This window comes from Ursus americanus, chromosome 10, assembly GCF_024610735.1.
Source record: "Ursus americanus isolate L20-20 chromosome 10, mUrsAme1.1.p, whole genome shotgun sequence".
In the NCBI taxonomy this organism is placed as follows: domain Eukaryota; kingdom Metazoa; phylum Chordata; class Mammalia; order Carnivora; family Ursidae; genus Ursus; species Ursus americanus.
In genome coordinates, this window is record NC_142136.1 from 57,491,681 (window position 1) to 57,515,083 (window position 23,403).

Below are 23,403 nucleotides of genomic sequence, written 5' to 3' on the forward strand. Positions count from 1 at the left end.
TACACACACACACACACACACACACACACACACACATATACACACACACAATGGAATATTATTCAGCCATAAAACAGAACAAAATCTTGCCATTTGCAACAACATGGATGAATGTAGAGAGTAGAATTCTAAGTAATAAGCCAGTCAGAGAAAGACAAATACCATGAAACTTCACTAATACGTGCAATTTAAGAAATAAAACATATGAGCAAAGAGAAAAAAAGAGACAAACCAAAAAACAGACTTTTAACTATAGAGAACAAACAGAGGGTTACCAGAGGGGAGGTGGGTGAAATAGGCGAAGGGGATTAAGAGTACACTTATCTTGATGATCACTGAGTAATACATGAATTGTTGAATTCCTATACTGTATACCTGAAACTAATAGAACACTGTATGTTAACTATACTGGAATTAAAATAAATAAGTGAATGACTAGAATACATATATGTGTTGGTTAACAACCCAAATTTCCCAAATAAATATGTAGAAAATAAATCCTAAGGATTCTAGTCTACTGTTACCATGAGATATTTTCACTGTGATGCTGGTGAAGACATGTCTATGTCAATTTCCTTCTGTTGTTGCTGGTGGAATAAAACTGCAGCAGCGTCGTGAGCAGAGTCACGCACTTTCTTGAAGGTGAAGACTGTCTTACTCATCTTTGCATCTCCAGCCCAGCCTTGTGCTTGCCACACTAGATGCTGAAACATACTTGTTGAACAAATAAGCTCAGTCCTATAAAAATAATCAAATGTACTGTGTCATGAGATTTCAAGAGCTCACTCAGTTTCCACCACCATTTCTGAAAAGAGCTGTGGGATACTTAAGTTATACTATCTTGTTTTTCAAGATCCCTATCCAATAGGTAGGAACAGTTTTATGATTAGTTTGACAATTGCTTATAGGAAGATATGTACTTCTAAAATGTTGGAAAATTGTTTTTGTGATGAGTTTAAACCTTTTTCCTATAACTTCATTTGTATTATTATAATTGCTTTAAAGTGTTCTTCAAAAGTAAAAATAAAAAAGGAGCTTCAGAGTTTGACTCTTCATAAAATCTGAACCTATAAAATCCAGCAAAAAAAAATGAGGCTTTTCTAAAGATAATTTTAATGGGAGGAACAGGGGCTAGGAAAAAACTGAGGAATGACAAATACAGAAGATATATCATAGCTTACTTCCTTAAAGTATTGTGGATTTTCCAAGCTTCCATGGACATATTCCAATTTAATTACAAGAATATAACACAAGGAGAAGAATTAAATGTTTCCTTGTTCCCTGTCTTTGAGGCCACACTTCCATGTCAGCACATAACCCAGGGATGAGACTGGGTGAATCATTAACTGCTGTTTATTTGTGCTAATGGAGAGCTGTCACAGAGATAATCCAAAAGACAGATACTTATTTCAACATTTCTGACAACTTTACAGGCACCAACCCCTAAATAAAGGTAATCAAATGGGAATCTACCTAATGGCCTAGCCTGGTCTTTGTCTGTCTCAAGACGGTTGTATGAGGTATGTTTTGTAGGACTGCTAAACTGTCTTTCATGCGTCAATGTTAAAAAAGATATATTCCTAAATTTCTAGCTTCCATAAAAAACTCTTTAGAAACCTCTAGAAATTGTAAATGGATTTATCTAGTCACATGTTCATGTAGAATGAACTTTGTACTGTGCCTGACAGAGTGCTTATGTTTATTTAATGAATGCTGAATTACCTGGATTTTACTAACTGTGTCATCTTGGCCAGGATACCTAATCTCTCTTGGGCCACTTCGCCCACGTGGGAAGTGAGAATTTGCACAAAAGGCCTCCAGTATGTCTTGTTGCTTAACAATTCAGTTTCAAAAACTATGTCTTCCTATACCACTGCTGGGTGAAATGATCCATTTCTTACATAGCATCACATTTTTTTGCCTCTAAGTATTTCTTTTTCAAGTTTCAAGGGCTGCTACCTTAATTATTAGCATTCAGGAATTTGGTCAATAAATCCAAGTTTAACCTACTGATCCATACTCACCCCGATTTTATAGATTTGGGTAATATTCATTCTCAGCCTTGATTTCCAGACTGACGGGCCTACCTGTCTAGTGGCTGGCCTTCTTTTGGTCACTTGTGTTATCCTTTCTTGGGTTTTCTTCAACTCATCCTTTCACCTGAAATGCAATAAGTAAACCACACATAGGTAAAGAGAGACAAATTTCATGTTTTGTTTCTTATAATGGTTGCTAAGATTCTCTGCTTAATTTTCAAAACCCTTCCTAATAGTAGCATTTTATAGATAGTTTTGATTGTGACCATACACTAGACTGGGAGCTATAGAGATCTCTTTCTGAGCTTAAATAATATGTAGGAGACCATGATACTCATAGTTTTGTCTATTTGTCCCCAGATCTCCCAGTTTTTTGTTCATCACTTGTAAGTCACTTTTGTCCACTCACAAAACTGTGTGAGAACTTGTTTACCCTGTTGAGCCAGCACTATGTCCTTAAATAAACTTTAGTATCATCTCCCCTTTCCAGAATTTACACAAATTTAATATGACAAATCCCAGTATAGATCCCTGGAGCTTCTATGTCTCCCATTTCTTTGTTTTCAATTTAACTTGTTTGGAAACTTGGCAACAGTCTGAATGAATACAATTCAGTTTTAGAAAACATCAGTTCAGCCTTTAACTAAGCAGGAACCCTATTTACGCCATCTCTGGGATAGTAATCCAGCCTGTGTATTAATTAAATGCTCTGCTGTCCTGTATTCTTGGTGCTGTGGCATCTGGGGCCTTGCTGACAGGTGACACCCAGCTCCACCTGGCGTCCTCTGATCCCTGGAGACAGCCTGGAGCCTGCCTTTCATATGCAAACCAACTAATCTAGAGCCCCACCTCCTCTATCTGGCTTTTAACACTCCCGGGTCAATATTTCCCTGTCCTAATCACCCTAGGGCAAGGTACCGGACTCCATGGAACAGCCTCTAAACCCCACAGCCTGCTGAAACTATTCAAAGCCAATCCTAAGTATGCTTACCCTGCCTTACACGTGGAACCCACAATGAAGATCCATGCCATGCTTTCCCCTTGTTCCTTCTGCCTCCTGACCTAACCTGATGCATACCTGTGTGGCATGGTGTGCCCTTTCCTCTTGGGAACTCTAACAAATCATCTTTTTCAATGGCATTCGTCCCCTGATCTATTGGCCCACCGTATCTCCATTTAAAAAAACCTACATTTTAAAACAAATGTTAGAACAATTCCAGGGACCAGAAGTTCATTTCTTTGCAAGGCAGCAATTTTAGTGGTGAACTAATAGGATAGTTCTTTCCCATCTTAAACTGAAATCTGCTTCCCTGTATCTCCCAATAATTCTGCCTCCAGGGCAACAGAGAATAAATCTACCCATTTTTTTTCAAATGCTGAGTGATCAAGTATCTGAAACACACCTGAAATACATTTGTGAGAATCACACACATGAACCTATACAGAATTTTTTGGCTTTATTTCTAGTCTTTTTTTTTTTTTTTTAAGATTTTATCCATTCATTTGAGAGAGAAAGAGAGAGAGAGTGCACGAGCGGGGAGAGAGAGGGGCAGAGGGAGAGGAAGAAGCAGACTCTCCACTGAGCCAAGCCACTGGGCTCGATCCCAGGACCCCAGAATCATGACCTGAGCCAAAGGGAGACGGTTAACTGACTGAGCCACCCAGGCGCCCCTCTAGTCTCCTTATAATGATTAGCATTTCACAAGTCATTGTGTCTTCAATTGCCCAGCGAAATGAATATTTTCTTCTAACAGTCCCATAATCATTCATTCATTTTCATTCATGGGTTAAGCAGACCCTCAGCAGCCTGGTAGCCTTCACTGTTTTATCATCATCCTTTTAAAAATGTAGTATTTACTAGATCTGGACTACTCCATATGTGGCTTCACCAGCACTATTACTTTCCTGGGTCTGGGGATCAGATTAATGCTGGTGCCTGTCATGGCATCAGCTAATAATTTACCAGATAAATTCCACAGTAAGAGATAATTCCCTGTAGTCTTATTTCCAAAATGTATTTCTAGACTCGTGTTTTTTTTTAAATGGTTCATATTAAACATAGAAATGTTTAACAACTTTTTCCCCCCCATTTATCAATGTATCTTGCGTATTCTAGAGCCAAACTTATGAACTGCAATTAGCAGAGCTCTTTGAGGGCAGGGACTATCTTATCTAAATATTTATGGAACACAACGCATAGATGATCCAATTGTTAAATGACTACATGGTAATGATTCCTATGTAACTACAGATTACACATTTCTTCCAATACTGGGACAATTTTTCCTTTAAATTTCTATAGAACTCTTGGATGGTATGTGATTTCATTTATATTGCTAATAATATTTGGCATTATTCTGTGTTATACCCACCATTTCAATAATTTTGTCCCAGTTATTTTAAAAGAGCAAGTTGAAGGGGAATTGCCTTATTCAGCACATGGAAGAACGACAGTTAATTGATTCTACTATTATGTTTCCACTCATTCACATGAACAGCCCAATTAGCTCCCAACAGTATTTCCCTGCCAGGTTGCATAATTAATGCAAATTAATAAAAGTGGTAGTTGATTATATTCCATTTACGAGTACTATATTTGGTTGTATCTGTGTACAGGGAAATTCTAGTTTTGATTAGAGATTCCTTCTCATGATCCTATCTAGTGTTTTTGCATTATCTAAAAGTTGATTTAATGTATTTTACCAAAACTTGTCCAAGATCTCACTTGCATTTCCAGCTATGCTTTCACTGTCCATAACTACTTATATTAGAAAATAAACATACAGTTAAAGATCTGAGCAACAAAATCACGCATATGTCTGTTTTTGTTAATGATTTAGAAAAGCCCTAATTCAAATTATGTATTATACCATTCCAAAGTTAATTTATAATAGTCTGTAATCCAAGTTTAAAATATGTTCATATTATCTTAACAAATGAGCCAAAGGCAATTAAAAGCCAAGTTTGCTTTTTCTGGCTTTTTTTTTTTTTTTTTAAGATTTTGAGAGAGAGAGAGAGCGAGGGAGAGCACAAGCAGGGAGGAGAGGAACAAGCAGACTCCCTGCCGAGCAAGGAGCACAATGTGGAGCTTAATCCTAGGACCCTGAGATCATGACCTGAGCCAAAGGCAGATGCTTAACCAACTAAGCCACCCAGGCACCCCTTTTTTCTGGCTTTTAATATGTATACTGATCAAAAGATTTTCATTGTTTCACATATCTAACATTACAAATCATTTGCAATATTTAAATCATTGAAATAACATGGATAATAAATTTTCAGTGTAACTATGGAAAATTGCACTAGTATGAACAGATGGATTTTTGCAATATACAGAATTAAGATATTGGATATCATCTCTTTGGCCAGGAACAAATGCATGTCTTCGTGTGTCTTATGTCCCATCTAGGCCTATATTTAGCTATCATTAAATATTTAAGCTATACTGTACTAATGTTCTTCATGATGGCTTCATGAAAGGCTTAATTTTTATATTTCTCCTAGCTCAATGTAATGTTTTTTAAGTTTACGTATTTATTCTCTACACCCAATGTGGGGCTCGAACTCACAACCCTGAGATCAAGAGTCCCATACTCTTCTGACTGAGCCAGCCAGGCGCCCCATCAATGTAATTTTTTTAAGACTTTATTTTTTTGAATAGTTTAGATTTACAGAAAAATTGAGTAGTACAGAATTTCCACATATTTCCTCTCCCAGTTTCTCCCATTAACATCTTACAGTAGGATACATTTGTTACAATAAATGAATATTGATACTTATTATTAAAATCCATAGTTTATTCATATTTCCTTAGTTTTTACCTAACCTTTTTTCTCTTCCTGGATCCCACATTATATTTTCTTGTTATGTCCCCTTGGGCTCAGTTCCTCTTGGGTTTGACAGTTTCTCTTTCTTTTTTTGATGACCTTGACAGTTTGGAGGAGTACTGTTCAAGTATTTTATAGGATGCCCCTCTAATGGAACTTGTGGATGTCTTCCTTAAGATTAGACTGAGGTTATAGGTTTAGGGAGGTTATTTTCCTAAGAGAACTTAGATACCTTCAGATTAAAAACATATTTAGACTTCATGAAACTGTTGCCATGGACATGGCACAACTCATGTATCATTTTTAGTATTGTGCCTATTCCATATGACTAGAGGAGAAAAGATAGTCTTGAGTAAAGAATAGGATGACTAAAAAAAGGTTGGTTTTAAAAAAAATAACGAAGAGGTAGATAACATTTTATAAAGACAGCAAACAGTAGTCATTTCAATTCGCTTTCCAAAGTAAGCATGTTCTTTACGAATTAAGATTCAGAAAGTCAGACAAAAATGCATAAATAATATAGTTAGTTCAATTCTGTATCTGCAGAGGTAAATTTGGGTTTTATGTAAATAAATTTACTCAAGTATATTTATGTTTTCAAAGCACGTTGTCACATTTTTATCTACCAATTAAACAATAAACACTGCAGGATTCTCTTGCCTATGGGACAAAAATAGTCTTAAATCCTTAGAAAATTTATAGTAGGCAATCATTCTCTCCTGAACAGTGGTTCTCAAACTTTAGCGTGTATTAGAATCACCTGAAAGGCTTGTTCAAACACAGATTCCTGGGTGCTATCCCCAATGGTTTCTGATTCAGTGGGTCTGGGGCAGGGCCTAAGAATATGCATTTCTAACAAGTTCTAGAGGCTGCTGGTTTGAGGACACTATGAAAACCACTGCTGAAGAGTCAATAAGGAAGCTACATTTATTAAGTGCCTATGGTGAGTCAGGTGTTTTACATATATTACCTTATTTAACTATTTATAGAATCTTATCAAGTAAATATGAGTATCCCTTTTATAAATGGGGAACCTGAGCTCAGGAAAGCTAAGGAACTCAGCCGAGGAGGTAATGGGATAAGAAGGCAAAATTACAATTCAGATTTCTGATTCTAAAGCCCATTGTTTTCTAGTACAACACACTGCTCCTTGTTGACAAAGGAGAGAAACGTGCATATCCTTGGCTCACTAGAAAAGGAGACTGTACCATGTGTACAGTGGTTAGTTCAGGTTAGTAGGGTCTTGAAGGAATCTTTACTGAAGACTTGGCAGAGGCTCAGGGTCATGGAGAGGATTCGCTTATCTCTGAACTTCTGAAATAATCAAGAATGAAGTGAATTTAATGTAAAATTAACCAAACAGGAAGAACGTGTATTTAATATAGTACTAAATATCCCTTAATTACTATTATTTTATTATTCCTTACAGAAAAACACACATTTAAATAAAAGTTCTTAAAAGACTAATCTCATTTACATTTAAGGTTAAAGCATCATACTATTCTAAATGTCTGCCAGTGTATACTACATCACCAATCAACCACTACTTACTCTGCTATTGAAGTAACAGCATGATGGTCTTCAACAAAACGCTCTGACAGTTACTAAAACATTTACCTCCTTTCACAAAGCAAATTAAAACCAGTGACATACAAAGTAAGCAATTTAAAGTTTAAGAAAAGTGGTACATTTTACAGTAAATAAATCACCAAAAAAGAAGTTGCCAATAATATATTTTCTATCACTTTGTTATACTCTATATAAAAAAGAACACTCAGACACAAATTAGACTGCAGACTTAAAACAGTTAATGAGGTCTAAATTTCAGAATGAGAAAAACCCACCCAACTCTGCATGTCTAATATAAAAACAAATATTTTATGTAAGAAAGATTCCCCTTTAAATATCTATATACATATTTCCACTTAATACTGTTAATCAAACCCATAGTTATATTTATTTAAATAAGAATTAAATAAACTGCCCCAAACGCTGATTTCATCTCACAAAACAGAAGTATTTTAAATCACAACTTCCAGATGGTATCTTGAATACACTGGTTCCTTAAACAACATTAACAAGCATATTTTTAAGAATATATTTTCATCTACAGGTCAGGTAAAGCTTTATTAAATGGTAAACACTTTTAAAAGTGCAGAAACACGAGTTTCAAAAACAAATACATTCAGAAGATCTGCTGTTCAAATAATATTTTTTCAAAACCAGGTGGAGGAGTATGATAAAATTCACTGAACTGGCAATCCAAAATTGCACTGTCATCAACTAAAGACAGAAAAAGAAAGAAATAAGTTAGAAGCTAACACTTTAATTCACAAGAATACATAATTATAAAATAGACTTTTCATAATACCATATTATTAGCAGGCAAAAAGAATAAATACATCTGCTGCCCAGGTTACAAAACATAATCCTATTGGATAAAAATAACCACAATAAAAAATAAAATTAAAAACACTGAAAGGAAATACATCAAAATATTACTAAAATTAGACAGTGTGAATATGAGTACTTTTAATTTTTTCCTTATTTGCCTACCTATATTTTCTCAATTTTATACATTAAGATGTGTTACTTTTTAAAAATTATTCTGAAAAAATTATAGATTCAAAAACGATTGCAAAAATAAAAGAGTTCTCCGTACTCTTCACCCAGCTTCCCCTAGTGGTAACATCTTACATAACCACAGTACCATATCCAAATCAGAAAACTGACATCGATAAACTACTATTACCTAGACTATAGGCCTTACTCAGCTTCTACATCTTTTTACCAGCATTTATCAAAGACAAATAAATGCACATATCCAAACAAAGACTTATACATGAATTTCCACAGCAGCTTTATTTATAATGGCCCCAAACTGGAAACAACTTAAATATCCATTAACAGGCAAAGGGACAAACAAGTTATGATATAAGCACACAATGAACTACATATACTACTTAGCAATAAAAATGAATGAATTACTGATACATTCTACAACATGGTTCAATCTTAAAATAATTACACTGAGAGAAGTCACACAGAAAAAAACACAAATTTTATGATTCAGATAATGTATACTGACAGAGAGCAGTGGTTGTTTGGTTGGGGCTGGGGTGGGGAGAGGTGAGCAGGAAGGATTATAAGGGAACAGGAGGAAATTTTAGGGGTGATGAATATGTTCATTATGTTGACTCTGGTAATGACATGAGTGTTTACTTCATAGCTACTTCTTAAAACTGCACAAATATATTTAATGCATATCACTAAATATTTTGTATGTCATATTAAATGCAAAAAAGTTAAGTACTGGATTTGACATTCATGAAGCCACTAGACATTTTAGCAAGGGTGGTTTCAGTGAAGTGGTGGTAAAGGCAGTCAGACAGGGTTGAAGCACAACCGAATGATACAGTAAGCAGTGCAGGCTGTTAGTAATGCAGCCAGATAAAGAAGGGTAAACACAGGGCTAGTGAAGCCTATGAGTTTAGGAAGGGTTTTTTGGGGGGATAAGGATGATTCAGAATGTTTACAGGCACTGAAAAGAGAGGTTCCTTACATGAGATATGAGTGAAATAACTGACAAAGTAAAGTCCCGGAGTTCGGGAGTTTGAAATCTAGACTACACAGTGCTTTTTTGTTTTGTTTTGTTTTTTTTAACATGAAGGATAGTACTTCATCTAAGATGGGACAGAAAGAAGGCAAGATTGGATTTGATCTAGAAAAGCTTCAGGAGGGCAGGAGTGGGAAGGTGGAGTTCACTACTGACAGCCTGTTTCTTTATAAAGTAGAAGGTAAGGTCATCTGTGGAGAATGAGGATGAAATTCAAGAAGTATGGTGAAGGTCTGAAATGTGCAGAAATGTAAAAGAATTGCCACAAATGTTGAGAGCTTAGGCTGGAAGGCATAACTTTGTAATGACACTTTTCTTCAGTGTGATATGGCTTCTTCTCTCCATCGTTTGTGTGTAAGAACTGACAAAATGAATGACTGGATGGATCTAGGATTAGGGATGGGATGGAGGACAAAGGTAAAGGAATTGAAGTTTTATTTTTATTTATTTATTTATTTATTTGTAATCTCTACACCCAACATGGGGTTTGAACTCACCACCCTGATATCGAGAGTTGGATGCTCTACTATTTATTTATTTATTTATTTATTTATTTATTTATTTATTTATTTATAAGTAATCTCTACACCCAACATGGGGTTCGAACTCACCACCCTGATATCAAGAGTTGGATGCTCTACTATTTATTTATTTATTTATTTATTTATTATTTATTTATTTATAAGTAATCTCTACACCCAACATGGGGTTCGAACTCACCACCCTGATATCAAGAGTTGGATGCTCTACTAAGCCAGCCAGGCACCCCTTAAGCTTAATTTTTATCTCTGATACTATCAGACCATTAAAATACTTGGCTTACTTTACTGATTTATCAATGTCAATTTATGAAATATACTTTGTGTAATTTACTATCTATAACTTTACTACATTAAAAATTATACTAAATCCAAGAGACAATTTGGAATAAAATTGTTTACACCCATTTGTATAATTTGATATCTATTTCACTTCTCAGGCTTAATTATTTAGAATATCAAGCTACATTTCCATTTAAGTAGCTAAAGGAACTGCTTTACCCGATATGGCAAAGAAACTAACCAAAATCGAAACTTAAAAAAACTTTTATATGCAAAGACAGAGAAGGTAAAATCACTGAAAAGTAATTTTTGCGAGAAAAGACTAATGAAAACAACTAAAGAGTAAAGCATACGCTTTTGTTATTAACATATTATTAAATATTTACATTTGTTATTCATATACTTTTCTGACATCCCAGTCTATCATCACTACACTGTTACCTTTCTAGTAAGTTACTATAAAAATTAATAATCAGTTCCTATTATGGCTCAGATCTAAGAATTTAAAGAAAATAAACGAGAAAATATTTTTAGATCTACTAAAACCATAGGCAGAAAAGTCATGCACCTGTTGATTTAAAGTTGATAACATAAAAAATAAAGCAGAATAGAGGCATAAAGACACTGGGCTTATGTTTGTTATTTTTTATAAAGAGAGACACCTTATTTTTTAGAGATACATATGAAATAATTATGAATAAAATGACATAATGTCTGGCATTTGCTTCAAAATAATCCAAGGAGGGAAGCTGAAAATCAGAAGGAGTATTAGCATTAGGGGGCACATGAAACCCAACTGGCTCCAAGTTGATAATTGCAGCTGGGTGATGGGAACATGAGGGTTCATGGTATACCATTCTCCTTACTTCTATACATGTTTGAATTTTTCTATAATAGAAATTATAGTAATTAAATAGTATAGAGTCATCTCTTAAGTAACCCAATTCTTGGGAGGATGCACTTGTACAGAAATTATAGTACATACATACACATAACCATCAAAAGCAAAACAATCAATATCAAACTATTCTAAATCACAATTTCTCTCAGGAGAGTTTTAACACTTAGGTAATTTTATTAAGGTAACTAAAGCTTAATCTATATAAAATTCCCATCCCTGGTTCCAAAATATTCTTTACAATTACATTTCCTGGTTATCTATATCTCCCTAATAACTGGCAGAAAAAGCTTTGTAAATTCAGCAAAGTTCTTTGAAACGTTCTAGAACATAAGACTACATGATTAAAAAAGGAGTATGGTTATTATATATTTAAGTATAACTGTTGTATTCGGAAAAACATTTTTAATACACGGGGAATAAAAAACTTCCTTAGCCCTACAGAGTGGGATTCTGATTTCGTGAGTACATTTCATATAAAAGAGGTCCTTATTGTCCAGATTTTTGAATGATAGAAAGTTAATGAAAATGTCAAGTAAAAGGTTACATATATATAATAATATTTAGAAATATTTTAGCTTACCATAAACAACTGGATACACTGTCCCTCGTATACCTGATGCTGGACAATGCATATTTTTTCCATTCAAATATACATTTAATTCTACATGGTCATATGTAATACCCTAGGAAGGAAAGAAAATATTAAAAAGTAGAAAAATAAGTGTTCATAAAAAGCCTAAATAGTCAGAAAGCACCCACTGGGAAGCATGGAAAAAACTAATAATTAGTGTCATGATATCTTTCATTACGGGTTCACGATTTGGTAGAGTTCTGCTTGAACCGAGCTGAAAAAAAAAATTAGTGGTGATTATGTGGAGGAAAAGTCAGGTAAAGTCCAAGAGTTCACATTAGAGGTAAAACAAATGAGAACAGTTTGACGCTTAGCATTATATTCAGATAATGTGAATTTTATATTGTGAATATTAAGATGATGTAAGTACTGCCTGCCATGTACAGAGAGACCTTTATTTTCTTTTTTATTTTATTTTTTGAGAGAGAGAGAATGTGCCTGAGTGCACAGTAGTGGGGGGAGGAAGTGCTCGCTTCGGCAGCACATATATTAAAAAAAAAGTAGTGGGGGGAGGAAAGGGGGAGAGAGAGAAAGAGAGAGAGAAGCAGACTCCCTGCTGAGCACAGAGTCCAATGCAGGGTTTGAGGCAGGGCTCGATCACACAACCCTGAGATCATGACCTGAGCTGAAACCAAGAGTCGGATGCTTAACCGACTGCACACCCAGGCACCCCCGGAGAGCCCTTTAAAAGTCATACAGAACACACTGCTCTCTCTCTGTAGAATTTGATCTTAAGGGGGGAAAACAAAGAGGTTTTCAGCATTAGGGTTTACCACCTGTCACTGTTCTTAAGTTGTCAACAAGTGTCTCTTTTTAGAACTTATTTCTGAAAAGAAATACATTTCCATCTCTTTACCTTGCTTTCAAATATGTCAAATGTATTACCAAGGTAAAGCTAGTGCTTATGATGGAATATAATTGGTATTTAGTATCAAGTTGAAAAATACAAAAATAGCTCACAAGAGTAAAAAAAAAAGTGGAATAAAAATAGATGAATCTGAATATCTGAACGTTACTGACGGTACAAAAGTCAAAACTAATAATAAATAGTTATTATTATTAAAATGCTGGAAAATACTTTGAAAGCCTGTATTATGTACCAAGCACTATTGTTAAGTACTTCATATTTAGTCCTCATAACAAGATAGGTATTTATTATTATTACTATTATCCCCATTTTACAGATGAAGTAGCTAAAGCACAAAAAGATTAAATAATTTAGAGGCACCTGGGTGGCTCAGTTGGTTAAGCATCTGCCTTTGGCTCAGGTCATGATCCCAGGGTCCTGGAATCGAGTCCCGCATCAGGCTCCTGCTCACTGGGAAGTCTGCTTCTCCTTCTACCCCTTCCCCTGCTTGTGCTTGTGTTCTCTCTCAAAAATAAATAAATAAACAATCTTAAAAAAAAAAATTTATATAAGGTTACAGAACTAGGAAGTGGCAGAGCTGGGATTTAAACCCATGCAGTATGGCTTGAGAATACTAACTCTACTTGTCATGCCATACTACCTCTCTTTAAAACTTTATACTATAGTTACTAACTGCTGGCAGAAAGAGAGCTTTTCTTTGAAGAATTAAGAATGGATAGGAGAGATCTTTTTTTTTTTTTTTAAAGATTTTTTATTTATTTATTCGACAGAGATAGAGACAGCCAGCGAGAGAGGGAACACAAGCAGGGGGAGTGGGAGAGGAAGAAGCAGGCTCATAGCGGAGGAGCCTGATGTGGGGCTCGATCCCATACTGCCGGGATCACGCCCTGAGCCGAAGGCAGACGCTTAACCGCTGTGCCACCCAGGCGCCCCAGGAGAGATCTTTCAATACCAAAATCATCACAGACCAAGAAGACCACCACTCCAAGGATTTTTGACTGTGGATATATTTTATCAACTTAAAAAATTTTTAGAGGTAGAAAAAGATCTTACAGATGATCTAGTCTTAACTCCTTCACTTTCTCCTTAAAATAACAAAGGCCCAAATGAGTCACTGGGGTAAGTGCTATAAAAGATTCTCCTGGGGCATCTGAGTGGCTCAGGTGGTTAAGCCTCTTGGTTTCAGCTCAGGTCATGATCTCATGAGTCCTGGGATCAAGTTCTGCACTAAGCAGAGAGTCTGCTTTAAGATGTTCTCCCTCTGCCCCTCCCCCCACACTCGTGCATGCTCTCTAGCTAAAATAAATAAACAAATCTTTTAAAAAAATCTCCTCAAATCTTAGCAAAGCCAGGGTTAAATAGTAATTTGTTAATAGTTAAAAAATACTGACAGAGATTGTTTCTGTTCCATTTAAGTTGATGTATTTAAATATAATAATAAAGCTAACTGATGGCTGGAATTAGTTTTTGTAATGAAGAAGACACTTCTCCTTTAAAAAACAAAAACAAAATTACATAAAAACAACGTGTCCTCTCTTTATAGAAACACCTTACAGGGTATCTAGCAGTTCCGAGCAGTGGTTTGTAATTCAGGCGCCCTTCACCACCTGGTGGCAGCCTAACCTACTGCAAGCAAACAAATTTTAAAAGCCAAACCTGCAGCATCAGGGCAAAATCCCAACACTAAGAACCCCCAACTCCTATTAGCAAAGTTCAGTTCAAGTATTTCTAAATTAATCTGTCCTTTTACATGATCCAGAAACTAGGTTTCATTCCACCATAATGATACCAAAATATCTGACATGTTCAAGGCATTTATCAATAATTGTTTGCATGTTCAGTGAACAGACTCTGTAATTAAGCTGCCTGTATTATAATCCAGGATCCCTCCATAAAAGAAGTTACCTAACTTCTCCTAATCTATGAAATGGTAATAATAATACTATCTATTTTATAGAGTCATTATGAGGATTAAATAATTTAATCCCTGCCAGGCATTTAAAACAGTGCCTGGCCCATAACAAATGCTAGAGAAGTGTTTGCTATTACTATTATTATTATGTAGAATGTTTACTTCTCTGAAAATTAAACTGAAAAATGCAATTTTAGACTATAATTTCCACTTTTCAAAACTATATATAAAAGGAAAAAAATAAGTATAAGCCACGTATGCCTTCCTGGTGCTGTAGTAGGCCCTGTGGATACTGTAGGATTATTGTATAAATATAATGATTTGGTCAGATGTTGAAAGCTTAGTTTTCTTGGTTTCTCTTTAGGAAATGGTATATGAATGAAATTCTGCACATATGAGAATGTTTTCCCTGTCTTAAATCCATTCTACTTTTCCTGTCACTGTCAGCAATTTGGTGAAATTTGTTCTCAAATGTTTGAACTAGGAATATAAAGGTAATATGGTAGGGTAATGTTTTACTTTTCTTGATTCTGCACATATTTCACCTTTTTCAAAGTCCTCCTTTTATCAGAATGGGTATGAAAACTCAAAGTTTAATTTAATAAAGCTGACAGACTAAAAATGACATTCTTAAATCTGTCATCAATTTGTGGTATCAGTTATCTCAATGAATGAGATAGGAAGGCAAGAATAACACACAGTAGAAGTTCAACATATCACCAAAGAAAAACATTTGTTACTGATTATCCTTGCTTATGTTTGAATTTCATCTTAGTGTAAACAGGTTGATAGCATCGACTTGACTTCAAGATTCTCTTTCAAGAAATATCCATTTGAATTAGGGTGTTCCATATTATGGACATCTGGCAATGATCTACAAATACAAAACCAACTATTCAAAAAGAACAGGGAAAAGCAAATTTTAAAAATGGTTTATGCCTTTTGTCTCCTAAAACACTTTTGCCCCCCTAAAACTCCTTCAAGAATTTACCTATTTAAAAACTAGGGGAGCATGGGCGGTTCAGTCGGTTAAGCATCCGACTCTTGATTTTGGCTTAGGTCATGATCTCAGGGTTGTGACATCAAGCCCCATGTCAGACTCCATGCTAGGTGTGGAGCCTGCTTTAGTCTCTCTCTTCCTTTCCCTCTGCCTCTCTCTCTCTCCCTCTCTAAAAAACAAAACAAAACAACAACAAAACTAAATGTTCTTCATATTTTTTAAATTGCAGAAAAGATCAGGGGCACCCGGGTAGCTCAGCTGGTTAAGTATCTTTTTTTTTTTAAGTGTCAGACTCTTGATTTTTGGCTCAGGTCGTGATGTCAGGGTCATGGACTGAGCCCTACGTCAGGTACTGCGCTCAGTGGGGGGTCTGCTTGAGAGTCTCTCTCTCTCTCCCTCTGCCCCTCTCTCTAAATAAATAAACCACCACTCTCTCTCTAAAATAAATAAATCTTTAAGAAAAATGAAGATCAGACCACAGTTAATCTTAATTTCCACATCTGTCTTCCTTTTCACCAGAATACTATATCTTTCTTCAATTCAGTAACCTGAATTTATCCTGTCTGTGTCATCTTATTATTAGAAACTTTCCCTCATCATGTAGATTCCTTTCAACTTGGTACCAGAGCCAGGAACACAAGGTTCTATGTATAAGGACATCTTTGCTGAAGGAGATCCTAGGACTCTGTTCTCAGTCAATAGCTAATAGCCTGAACCCAGTGTATAAGGTTCTTGGATAATGGCATTTAAGAAGTAACTGGGAAAGCAGAAAGGGTTCTTTGGATTACATTTTCAACAGGGTGGCTTTGGTAAAGACTTAAATATATTAGTTGGCAATAAAAATAGAGAAGTCTTAATATATATAGTTCTTTCTATCCCTTGCTTTCCAAAAAAACTTTTCTCTAATCAAGCCTTAGGATTTTGAGTCCAGTTCTTTGAAGAGTTCTCAAAGTGAAGATTAAATTTAATGAGGACCAACACTCCCAATAAAATGCTGTAATTCTTTAAGTTCATAACAAATTAAATACAGGCATATCTTGTTTTATTGCACTTCACAGATACTGCGTTTTTTATAAATTGAAGGCAACCATGTGTTGAGCAAGTCTATCAGTGCTATTCTTCCAATAGTGTCTGGTCACTTCAAGTCTCTGGGTCACATTTTGGTAGTTTTTGCAGTATTTCAAACTTTTTCATTATTTTATTTGTTAAGATGATCTGTGTTCAGTGATCTTTGATGTTACTATTGCAATTATTTTGGGGTGACAAACCATGCCCACATAAGACCATTAATTTGATCAATAAATATGTGGTTTTAACTGCTCCACTGACTGGGTGTTCCCCTGTCTCTCCCCCTCTCCTCTGGCCTCCTTATTCCCTTAGACACAATAATGAAATTGGGCCAATTAATAACCCTACAATGGCCTCTAAGTGTTCAAGTGAAAGGAAGTCACATGCCTCTCACTTTAAATCAAAAGTCAGAAATGATTAAGCTCAGGGAGGAAGGCTTGTAGAAAGCCAAGATAGGACACAAGCCAGGCCTCTTGCACCAAACAATTAGCTGAGTTGTGAATACAAAGGAAAACTTCTTGAAGAAAATTAAAAATGTTACTCCGGTGAACACACAAATAATAAGAAAGCAAAACAGACTTATTGCTGACACAGAGAAATTTTGGTGGTCTGCTTAGAAGATCAAATCGGCCATAATATTCCCTTAACCCAAGGCCTAATCCAGAACAAGGCCCTAATTCTCTTCAATTCTATGAAGGCTGGGAGAGGTGAGGAAGCTGCAGAGGAAAAGTAGGAAACTAGCAGAAGTCGGTTCATGCAGTTTAAGGAAAGAGGCCATTTCTACAACACAAAAGTGCAAGGCAAAGCAGCAAGTGCTAACGCAGATGCAGGCAGCAAGTTCTCCAGAAGATCCAGCCAAAGTGAAGGTGGCTACACTGAACAACAGATTTTCAGGGTAGATGAAACAGTCTTATACTGGAAGAAGATGCCATCTAGGATTTTTCAGAACTAGACAGGAGAAATCAATGCCTGGCTTCAAAACTTCAAAGGACGGGCTGATTCTCTTGTTAGGGGCTATAGAGCTGGTGACTTTAAATTGAAGCCAATGCTCACTGACCATTCCAAAAATCCTAGGCTCCTTAAGAATGAAGTTAAATCTACTCTGTGCTCTATAAATGGAACAATAAAGCCTGGATAACAGCACATCTGTTTACAACATGGTTTACTGAATATTTTAAGCCCACAGTTGAGACCTACTGCTCCAAAAAAAAAAAAAAACAAAACTCCTTTCAAAATATCACTGCTCACTGACAATGCATCTGTTCACCCAAAAGCTCTGATGGAGATATACAACGAGATTAAAGCTGTTTTCATGCCTGCTAACACAGCATCCGTTCTGTAGCCCATGGATCAAGGAGTAATTTCAACTTTCAAGTCTTATTATTACTTAAGAAATACATTTCATAAGGCTACAGCTGCCATAGATAGTGATTCTTTTGAAGGGTCTTGGCAAAGTAAATTGAAAACCTTCTGAAAAGGATTCACCAGTCTAGATGCCCTTAAGAACATTCGTGATTCAGGGCACCTGGGTGGCTCAGTCGGTTAAGCACCCAACTCTTGGTCTCAGCTCAGGTCTTGATCTCAGGGTTGTGAGATCGAGCCCCGTGTTGGGCTCCATGCTGCGCGTGAAGCCAACTTAAAAAAAAAAAGAACATGCATGATTCATGGGAAGAAGTCAAAATATCAACATTAACAGGAGTTGGGCAGAAATTGATTTCAACCCTCATGAAAGATTTTGAGGGTTTCAAGACTTCAGTAGAGGAAGTAATAGCAGATGTGGTGGAAGCAGCAAGAGAGCTAGAATTAGAAGTGGTGCCTGAAGATGGGACTGAATTGCTACAATCTCATGATAAAACTTCAATGGATGAAGAGTTGCTTCTTGTGGATGAGCAAAGAAAGTGGTTTCTTGAGATGGAATCTACTCCTGGTGAAGATGCTGTAAAGACTGTTGAATGACAACAAGGATTTAAAATATTATATAAACTTAGTTGATGAGGCAGCAGCGGGGTTTGACAAACTGACTCGAATTCTGAAAAAAGTTCTACTTTGGGTAAAATGCTATCAAACAGCATCACATGCCATAGAGAAATTGTTAATGAAAAGAAGGGTCAATCTTTGCAGCAAAATGCACTGTGTTCTTCTAAGAAATTGTGACAGCCACTCTAACCTTCAGCAACCACCATCCTGCTTAGTCAGGAGCCATCAACATCGAGGCAAGACCCTCCACGAGCAAAAAGATTATTACTCACTAAAAGTTCAGATGATGGTTAGCATTGCTTAGCAATAAAATATTTTTAAATTAAGGTACATCCATTTTTTTAAACATAATGCTACTGCACACTTAAAAGACTACAGTGTAGTGTAAACATATATACTCACTGGGAAACCAAAAACCTCATTTGCCTTGCTTTATTGCAATATTTGCTTTATTGCAGTGGTCTGGAACCAAACCCACAGTATGTCCAAGGTATGCCTGCAATAAATGTCAACATTTTCTCTAAGAGATCTCTAGTTGCAAAAATACCTAGTATTTTCTAATATGAATGTCAGCAAACTTTTTTAAATTGTGGGCCAAGATTTCTCTGATGTGAGAGAAGCAGGAGATGTTGATAAGCAGCCAACCGGTCATTCTTTCTCCTGAATGGAAATAAGAGCTCACGCAGATTTTCCTGGCCAGCGACAGCTCTAGAAAGGAGAGCAGTTTGGTAAGGCAGCGGTATCTACACCAAGTGCTCTCTCTGGAATATATACCACCTCATTAGATCCAATCCCAGTGCTTTGGAATTCAAACCACAAATTCCCACTAAAAGCAGTTCAACTTTAATAATTTACAGTGGAAAACAATTCCACAAGAAAACTTACCACCACATCTCCCTCCTGCGGAAGACTGTTTGCTGGCAGCCTATTTTTTTCCTCGTTGTTGTGGTATAGGGCTCCATCATTCCTCATCACCAGACTGTGCACATCTCGGCCAAGAGGAATCTGATTCAAGTTAACTTTCTGAGTTGCAACGCCAATACCCCATATTCCTAAAAAATAATAGTTTAAATGCCCCCAAAATCTGAAGAACACAAATATGAAAGAAGGGGTTGTTTCTCAGAGTATAAGTTTTTAAAAGAAGTGGTGTACTATCACTAAACTTTTTCTATCAATTTAAAAAAAAAACAAATCTTTTAAAAGTAGTATGCAAACTACCCTACGTTCTCTACAGACAGAGTACAACACAGGCGATACGAATGGGTCCTGAAGCTGTACAGCCTAGGTTAAACCTTTGGCTTAGCTAGGTCATCGGGGCAAGGTATTTAACCTGTCTCTGCTTCCTCACCTGTGAACCTGGGATTCTAACAATACTTCCTTCAAAGGGTTATTAAAAGATATAGCAAGGTAACCAAGTAAATACTTGGAACAGTGTGAGTATTCCCCCCAAAATCGGTTAAGAAAAGCAGAGTGTTTTTTAAAAGATGTTAGCTATTATCATCACTATTCTCTAAAAGACATTTTGAAAGCTACACAATTAATTTAAATGGCCTAGGGTTCTAGTCAAGCACTACCTCAGAGAAGTGGGAAATTAGTCTTTAGTTTTTGCATCTATAATGTGTGACAAATAACACAGACCTGGTCAATACCGCGAAGAGGAGAAAATTAATGATGAAGTATAAAATGATTTTCTTACCCGTACCTTAAATCAGTGAGTTTAAAACCTTTTGGTCTAAGCTGATTTTAAGCAAGCAGGTCTCCTCTTAACCAGCCAAACAGAATACCTAGAGCTCTGGATTTTGTTTCAAACTGTTCCTTCTCAGTTTTTATCAAAATCAGTTAGGAGAAAATCTATAAATGGAAGAAGGTTTGAAGATCATTGCCAATCAATTTTTCTGAACTGAGCAGAACTGTCAAAATGTTGCATGTCTGGATATTACTGTCTGGGCTTCCTAAATAATCTTACTATATAATATATCCTCCAGAGTGGGACAATTTTAAGAGTGACAGAAGGTGATAATACTAATTTCATGGGACAACAGTTCTAGACAGGGTTATAGAGTCTTCTTACTCCTAAAGAACTGTGCATGCTGTGATACACTTTGGCATAACTGCCTCAGGCTTTCATAGAGAGATTAATTTACAAACTCCAACAATGTATTTATTCTAGAGATGTCAGTGAGGATGCCATCCTTTATGGAAAATCCACATAAAAATTTGTACTGGATTTGAGGCTCAAGAAAATATTTGCTTCTCTTGAGAAAAGGTAGATTGTACTTGAGAAGATTTTAGTAACGAGAGACATTTTGCAGCTGACTTATAAAAGAATGAAATGGAGGACAGTTTCATATTTATTTCATATACTTAAGAAAATCAGTATTTTAAATTAACTTAGAAAACAAGCCCCAGGGGGCGCCTGGGTGGCACAGCGGTTAAGCGTCTGCCTTCGGCTCAGGGCGTGATCCCGGCGTTATGGGATCGAGCCCCACATCAGGCTCCTTCGCTATGAGCCTGCTTCTTCCTCTCCCACTCCCCCTGCTTGTGTTCCCTCCCTTGCTGGCTGTCTCTATCTCTGTCAAATAAATAAATAAAATCTTTAAAAAAAAAAAAAGAAAAAGAAAAAGAAAACAAGCCCCAGAAGGATGTTTTACATCATTCAAGCTTGTCGAGTAAGAGTATGATTCATTCACTACCCTTTAGTTTTCCTATTCTACGCCTATACTTATATTACTCATGCTATATTTCACTATGTTTTTTTATAACAAAACTTTAAAAAATACATTTCCCCACATTCAATACAGCTACAAGTTAACTAATTGCTATTTAATACTCAAGCAGAACTGTCGTATGATTCAAAAAACTCCATAAATTTTTTAATGAAAAATACAGACATGAGAATTCTAAATCTGCTAATTGCTTCAGAAGATAATGAATCTAGGTATTTTAACAAGAATTATGAGAAAAAATTCAGGATCATATGATTGATTTTATCCCAAGATAAAATAGCAAGAATCTACACCTTTAATGCCTGGCCAAATGAAATGGACCATCCCGCACCCATTCATCCATTCATAATGCTAGTGCCTTACACTGATCCAGTGTAAAACACACTCCTAAGTATAACTGAGGCAGAGCAGGAAAGGCAGTTCCTGTAATCCCACTTTATAGATAACAAAACTGAACCTAAAATAATTCAATAACTAAATTAACTACTTTAACCAGGATCACAAAAGAGGTGGGAAAAAAAGTTCTTCCGAATAAGTCTGGTGCTTTTTTATTGCCTCGTTAATCTTTTCCATATATCGAAAATTGCTCTTAATATTTAGAGTTAGTACTTTTAATAGTAAAGGACCATTATACCAACCTGTGGACTGGATTTTGAATTCAAAGTAGCTTTTGTTTTGATGTAAAGGGGCACTGGCTAAACAACCTCCTGTTCCACATATTCTTCTTCCATTTTTTACAATGACAACATCTGTTCCTAAATAAAAAATGCAGAGACCATGTAAAGTTTTTTATTTTCTTATTCAACAATCAAGGTTAATGTTTCACTTCTCTCAGTTAAAAAAACTGCGATGCTATATTTACTTTGAAATATAGAAATGCTGATACATTAAAAACAATTTTTATTTCACTATTTTTTTCCCCTGAGAATGTTTACACTTAATATTCATTTGTGGCCAGAAATCTTGTTGAGAGACGCAATTTAGTAGTAACTCTGTAGGAGGAGCACCAGAGGCGCTCCCCTCGCCTGGGGGAGGCTGACGCGTCTCGGGAGATTCCCGTGAAAATGGGTAGGCAGGTCCACACAGCCAGCTCCCGATGACAGGAGCGGACAGGGCTGCGTAGCCTCGAACACAGAACAGAGCCCAGGTGGAGTCGGCCCGCGTCTGGAAGAGATCCGCGAGACGAAACTGGGTCGAGGGCAGCAACTGGGAGCGAAGAGCGGGGGGCGGCGCCCGGAGGGGCAGGGCCGCGTGCGGTCCTCCAGACCCCACACTGCCCCCGACCCGCCGCGCCACACCCGGCGTGGGCCGTTGGGTCTGAGGAAGGGAGGGCCCTTACCCATGTGCTGCGTGTCCAGCTGCACGGCCGGCATCTCCTTCAGAGGGATGTGTCCCGTTCCGCCGTCCCTGCAGCACCGCAGGCAGCAGAACACCGAGGCGGCCATGGTGCCAGGACCACCGTCTCCGCCGCGGTCACCGGCCGCCCGCCGCCCCTAGACCGCGGCGACACCGCCTCCACGCCTCCGCTCCGCCTCCCGCCCCCGCCCAAGCGCCGGAGTCTGTGTGGAGCGCGCAGACCGATACAGCGACGCTCCTCGCCGGGAGGGCGCAGCGCAGGCAGAGGAGTAGCCGGCCCGGGACGGAAGATGCAGCGGCTGCGCGCGCGGGGAGGGGCGGGGCCTAGAAGGAGGGCGTGGCTAGAGGCGGAGCGGGGGCAGAGGGCGTGAGGTGAGGGTGTGAGGTGCGGGTGGGCGTTGGGTGGCGTGACCCTGTGCGCAGATCCCTTTTTGCCTTGGCCGGGATTCACTTTGAGTCCTGACGTTGAACAGCTTGCGGGGAGTCGGCGCTCTCCGGCCACTCAGTAGTCGTTGAATGCTGAGTTTTAAAAACTGTTCCCCCCAACTTTGACATTACCTTTAGGGATGAGTTAACAAAAGCAAGTCAGGCTGGGGGAGTGAGAGCTGATAAAGGACCCCGAGGTTTTCCACACACACTCCGCCCCACCACCACCGCTTGCCCG

General features: G+C 37.3%; 1 protein-coding gene across 1 annotated transcript; it reads right to left on the reverse strand.

Annotated features, from left to right (window-relative positions):
• Positions 1 to 5,663: 5,663 nt before the first annotated feature.
• SPRYD7 (SPRY domain containing 7) lies at positions 5,664 to 22,934 on the reverse strand. The gene is made up of 5 exons (XM_045796860.2): positions 22,723 to 22,934; positions 22,022 to 22,138; positions 19,543 to 19,709; positions 11,782 to 11,884; positions 5,664 to 8,146 (listed from the first exon to the last, which is right to left on the reverse strand). The coding sequence occupies exons 1-5, from the start codon at positions 22,826 to 22,828 to the stop codon at positions 8,049 to 8,051; spliced, it is 591 nt and encodes a 196-aa protein (XP_045652816.1). The 5' UTR covers positions 22,829 to 22,934; the 3' UTR covers positions 5,664 to 8,048.
• Between the last annotated feature and the right edge of the window lie 469 nt (positions 22,935 to 23,403).

Coding starts and splice junctions, on each gene's coding strand:
- SPRYD7 (XM_045796860.2), bottom strand. CDS start 22,828: ATGGCCGCCTCGGTGTTCTGCTGCCTGCGGTGCTGCAGGGACGGCGGA. Junction 22,139..22,722: donor GCTGGACACGCAGCACATGG/GTAAGGGCCCTC, acceptor TTTTTTATTTAG/GAACAGATGTTGTCATTGTA. Junction 11,885..19,542: donor CGCAGGAGGGAGATGTGGTG/GTAAGTTTTCTT, acceptor TTTCCTTCCTAG/GGTATTACATATGACCATGT.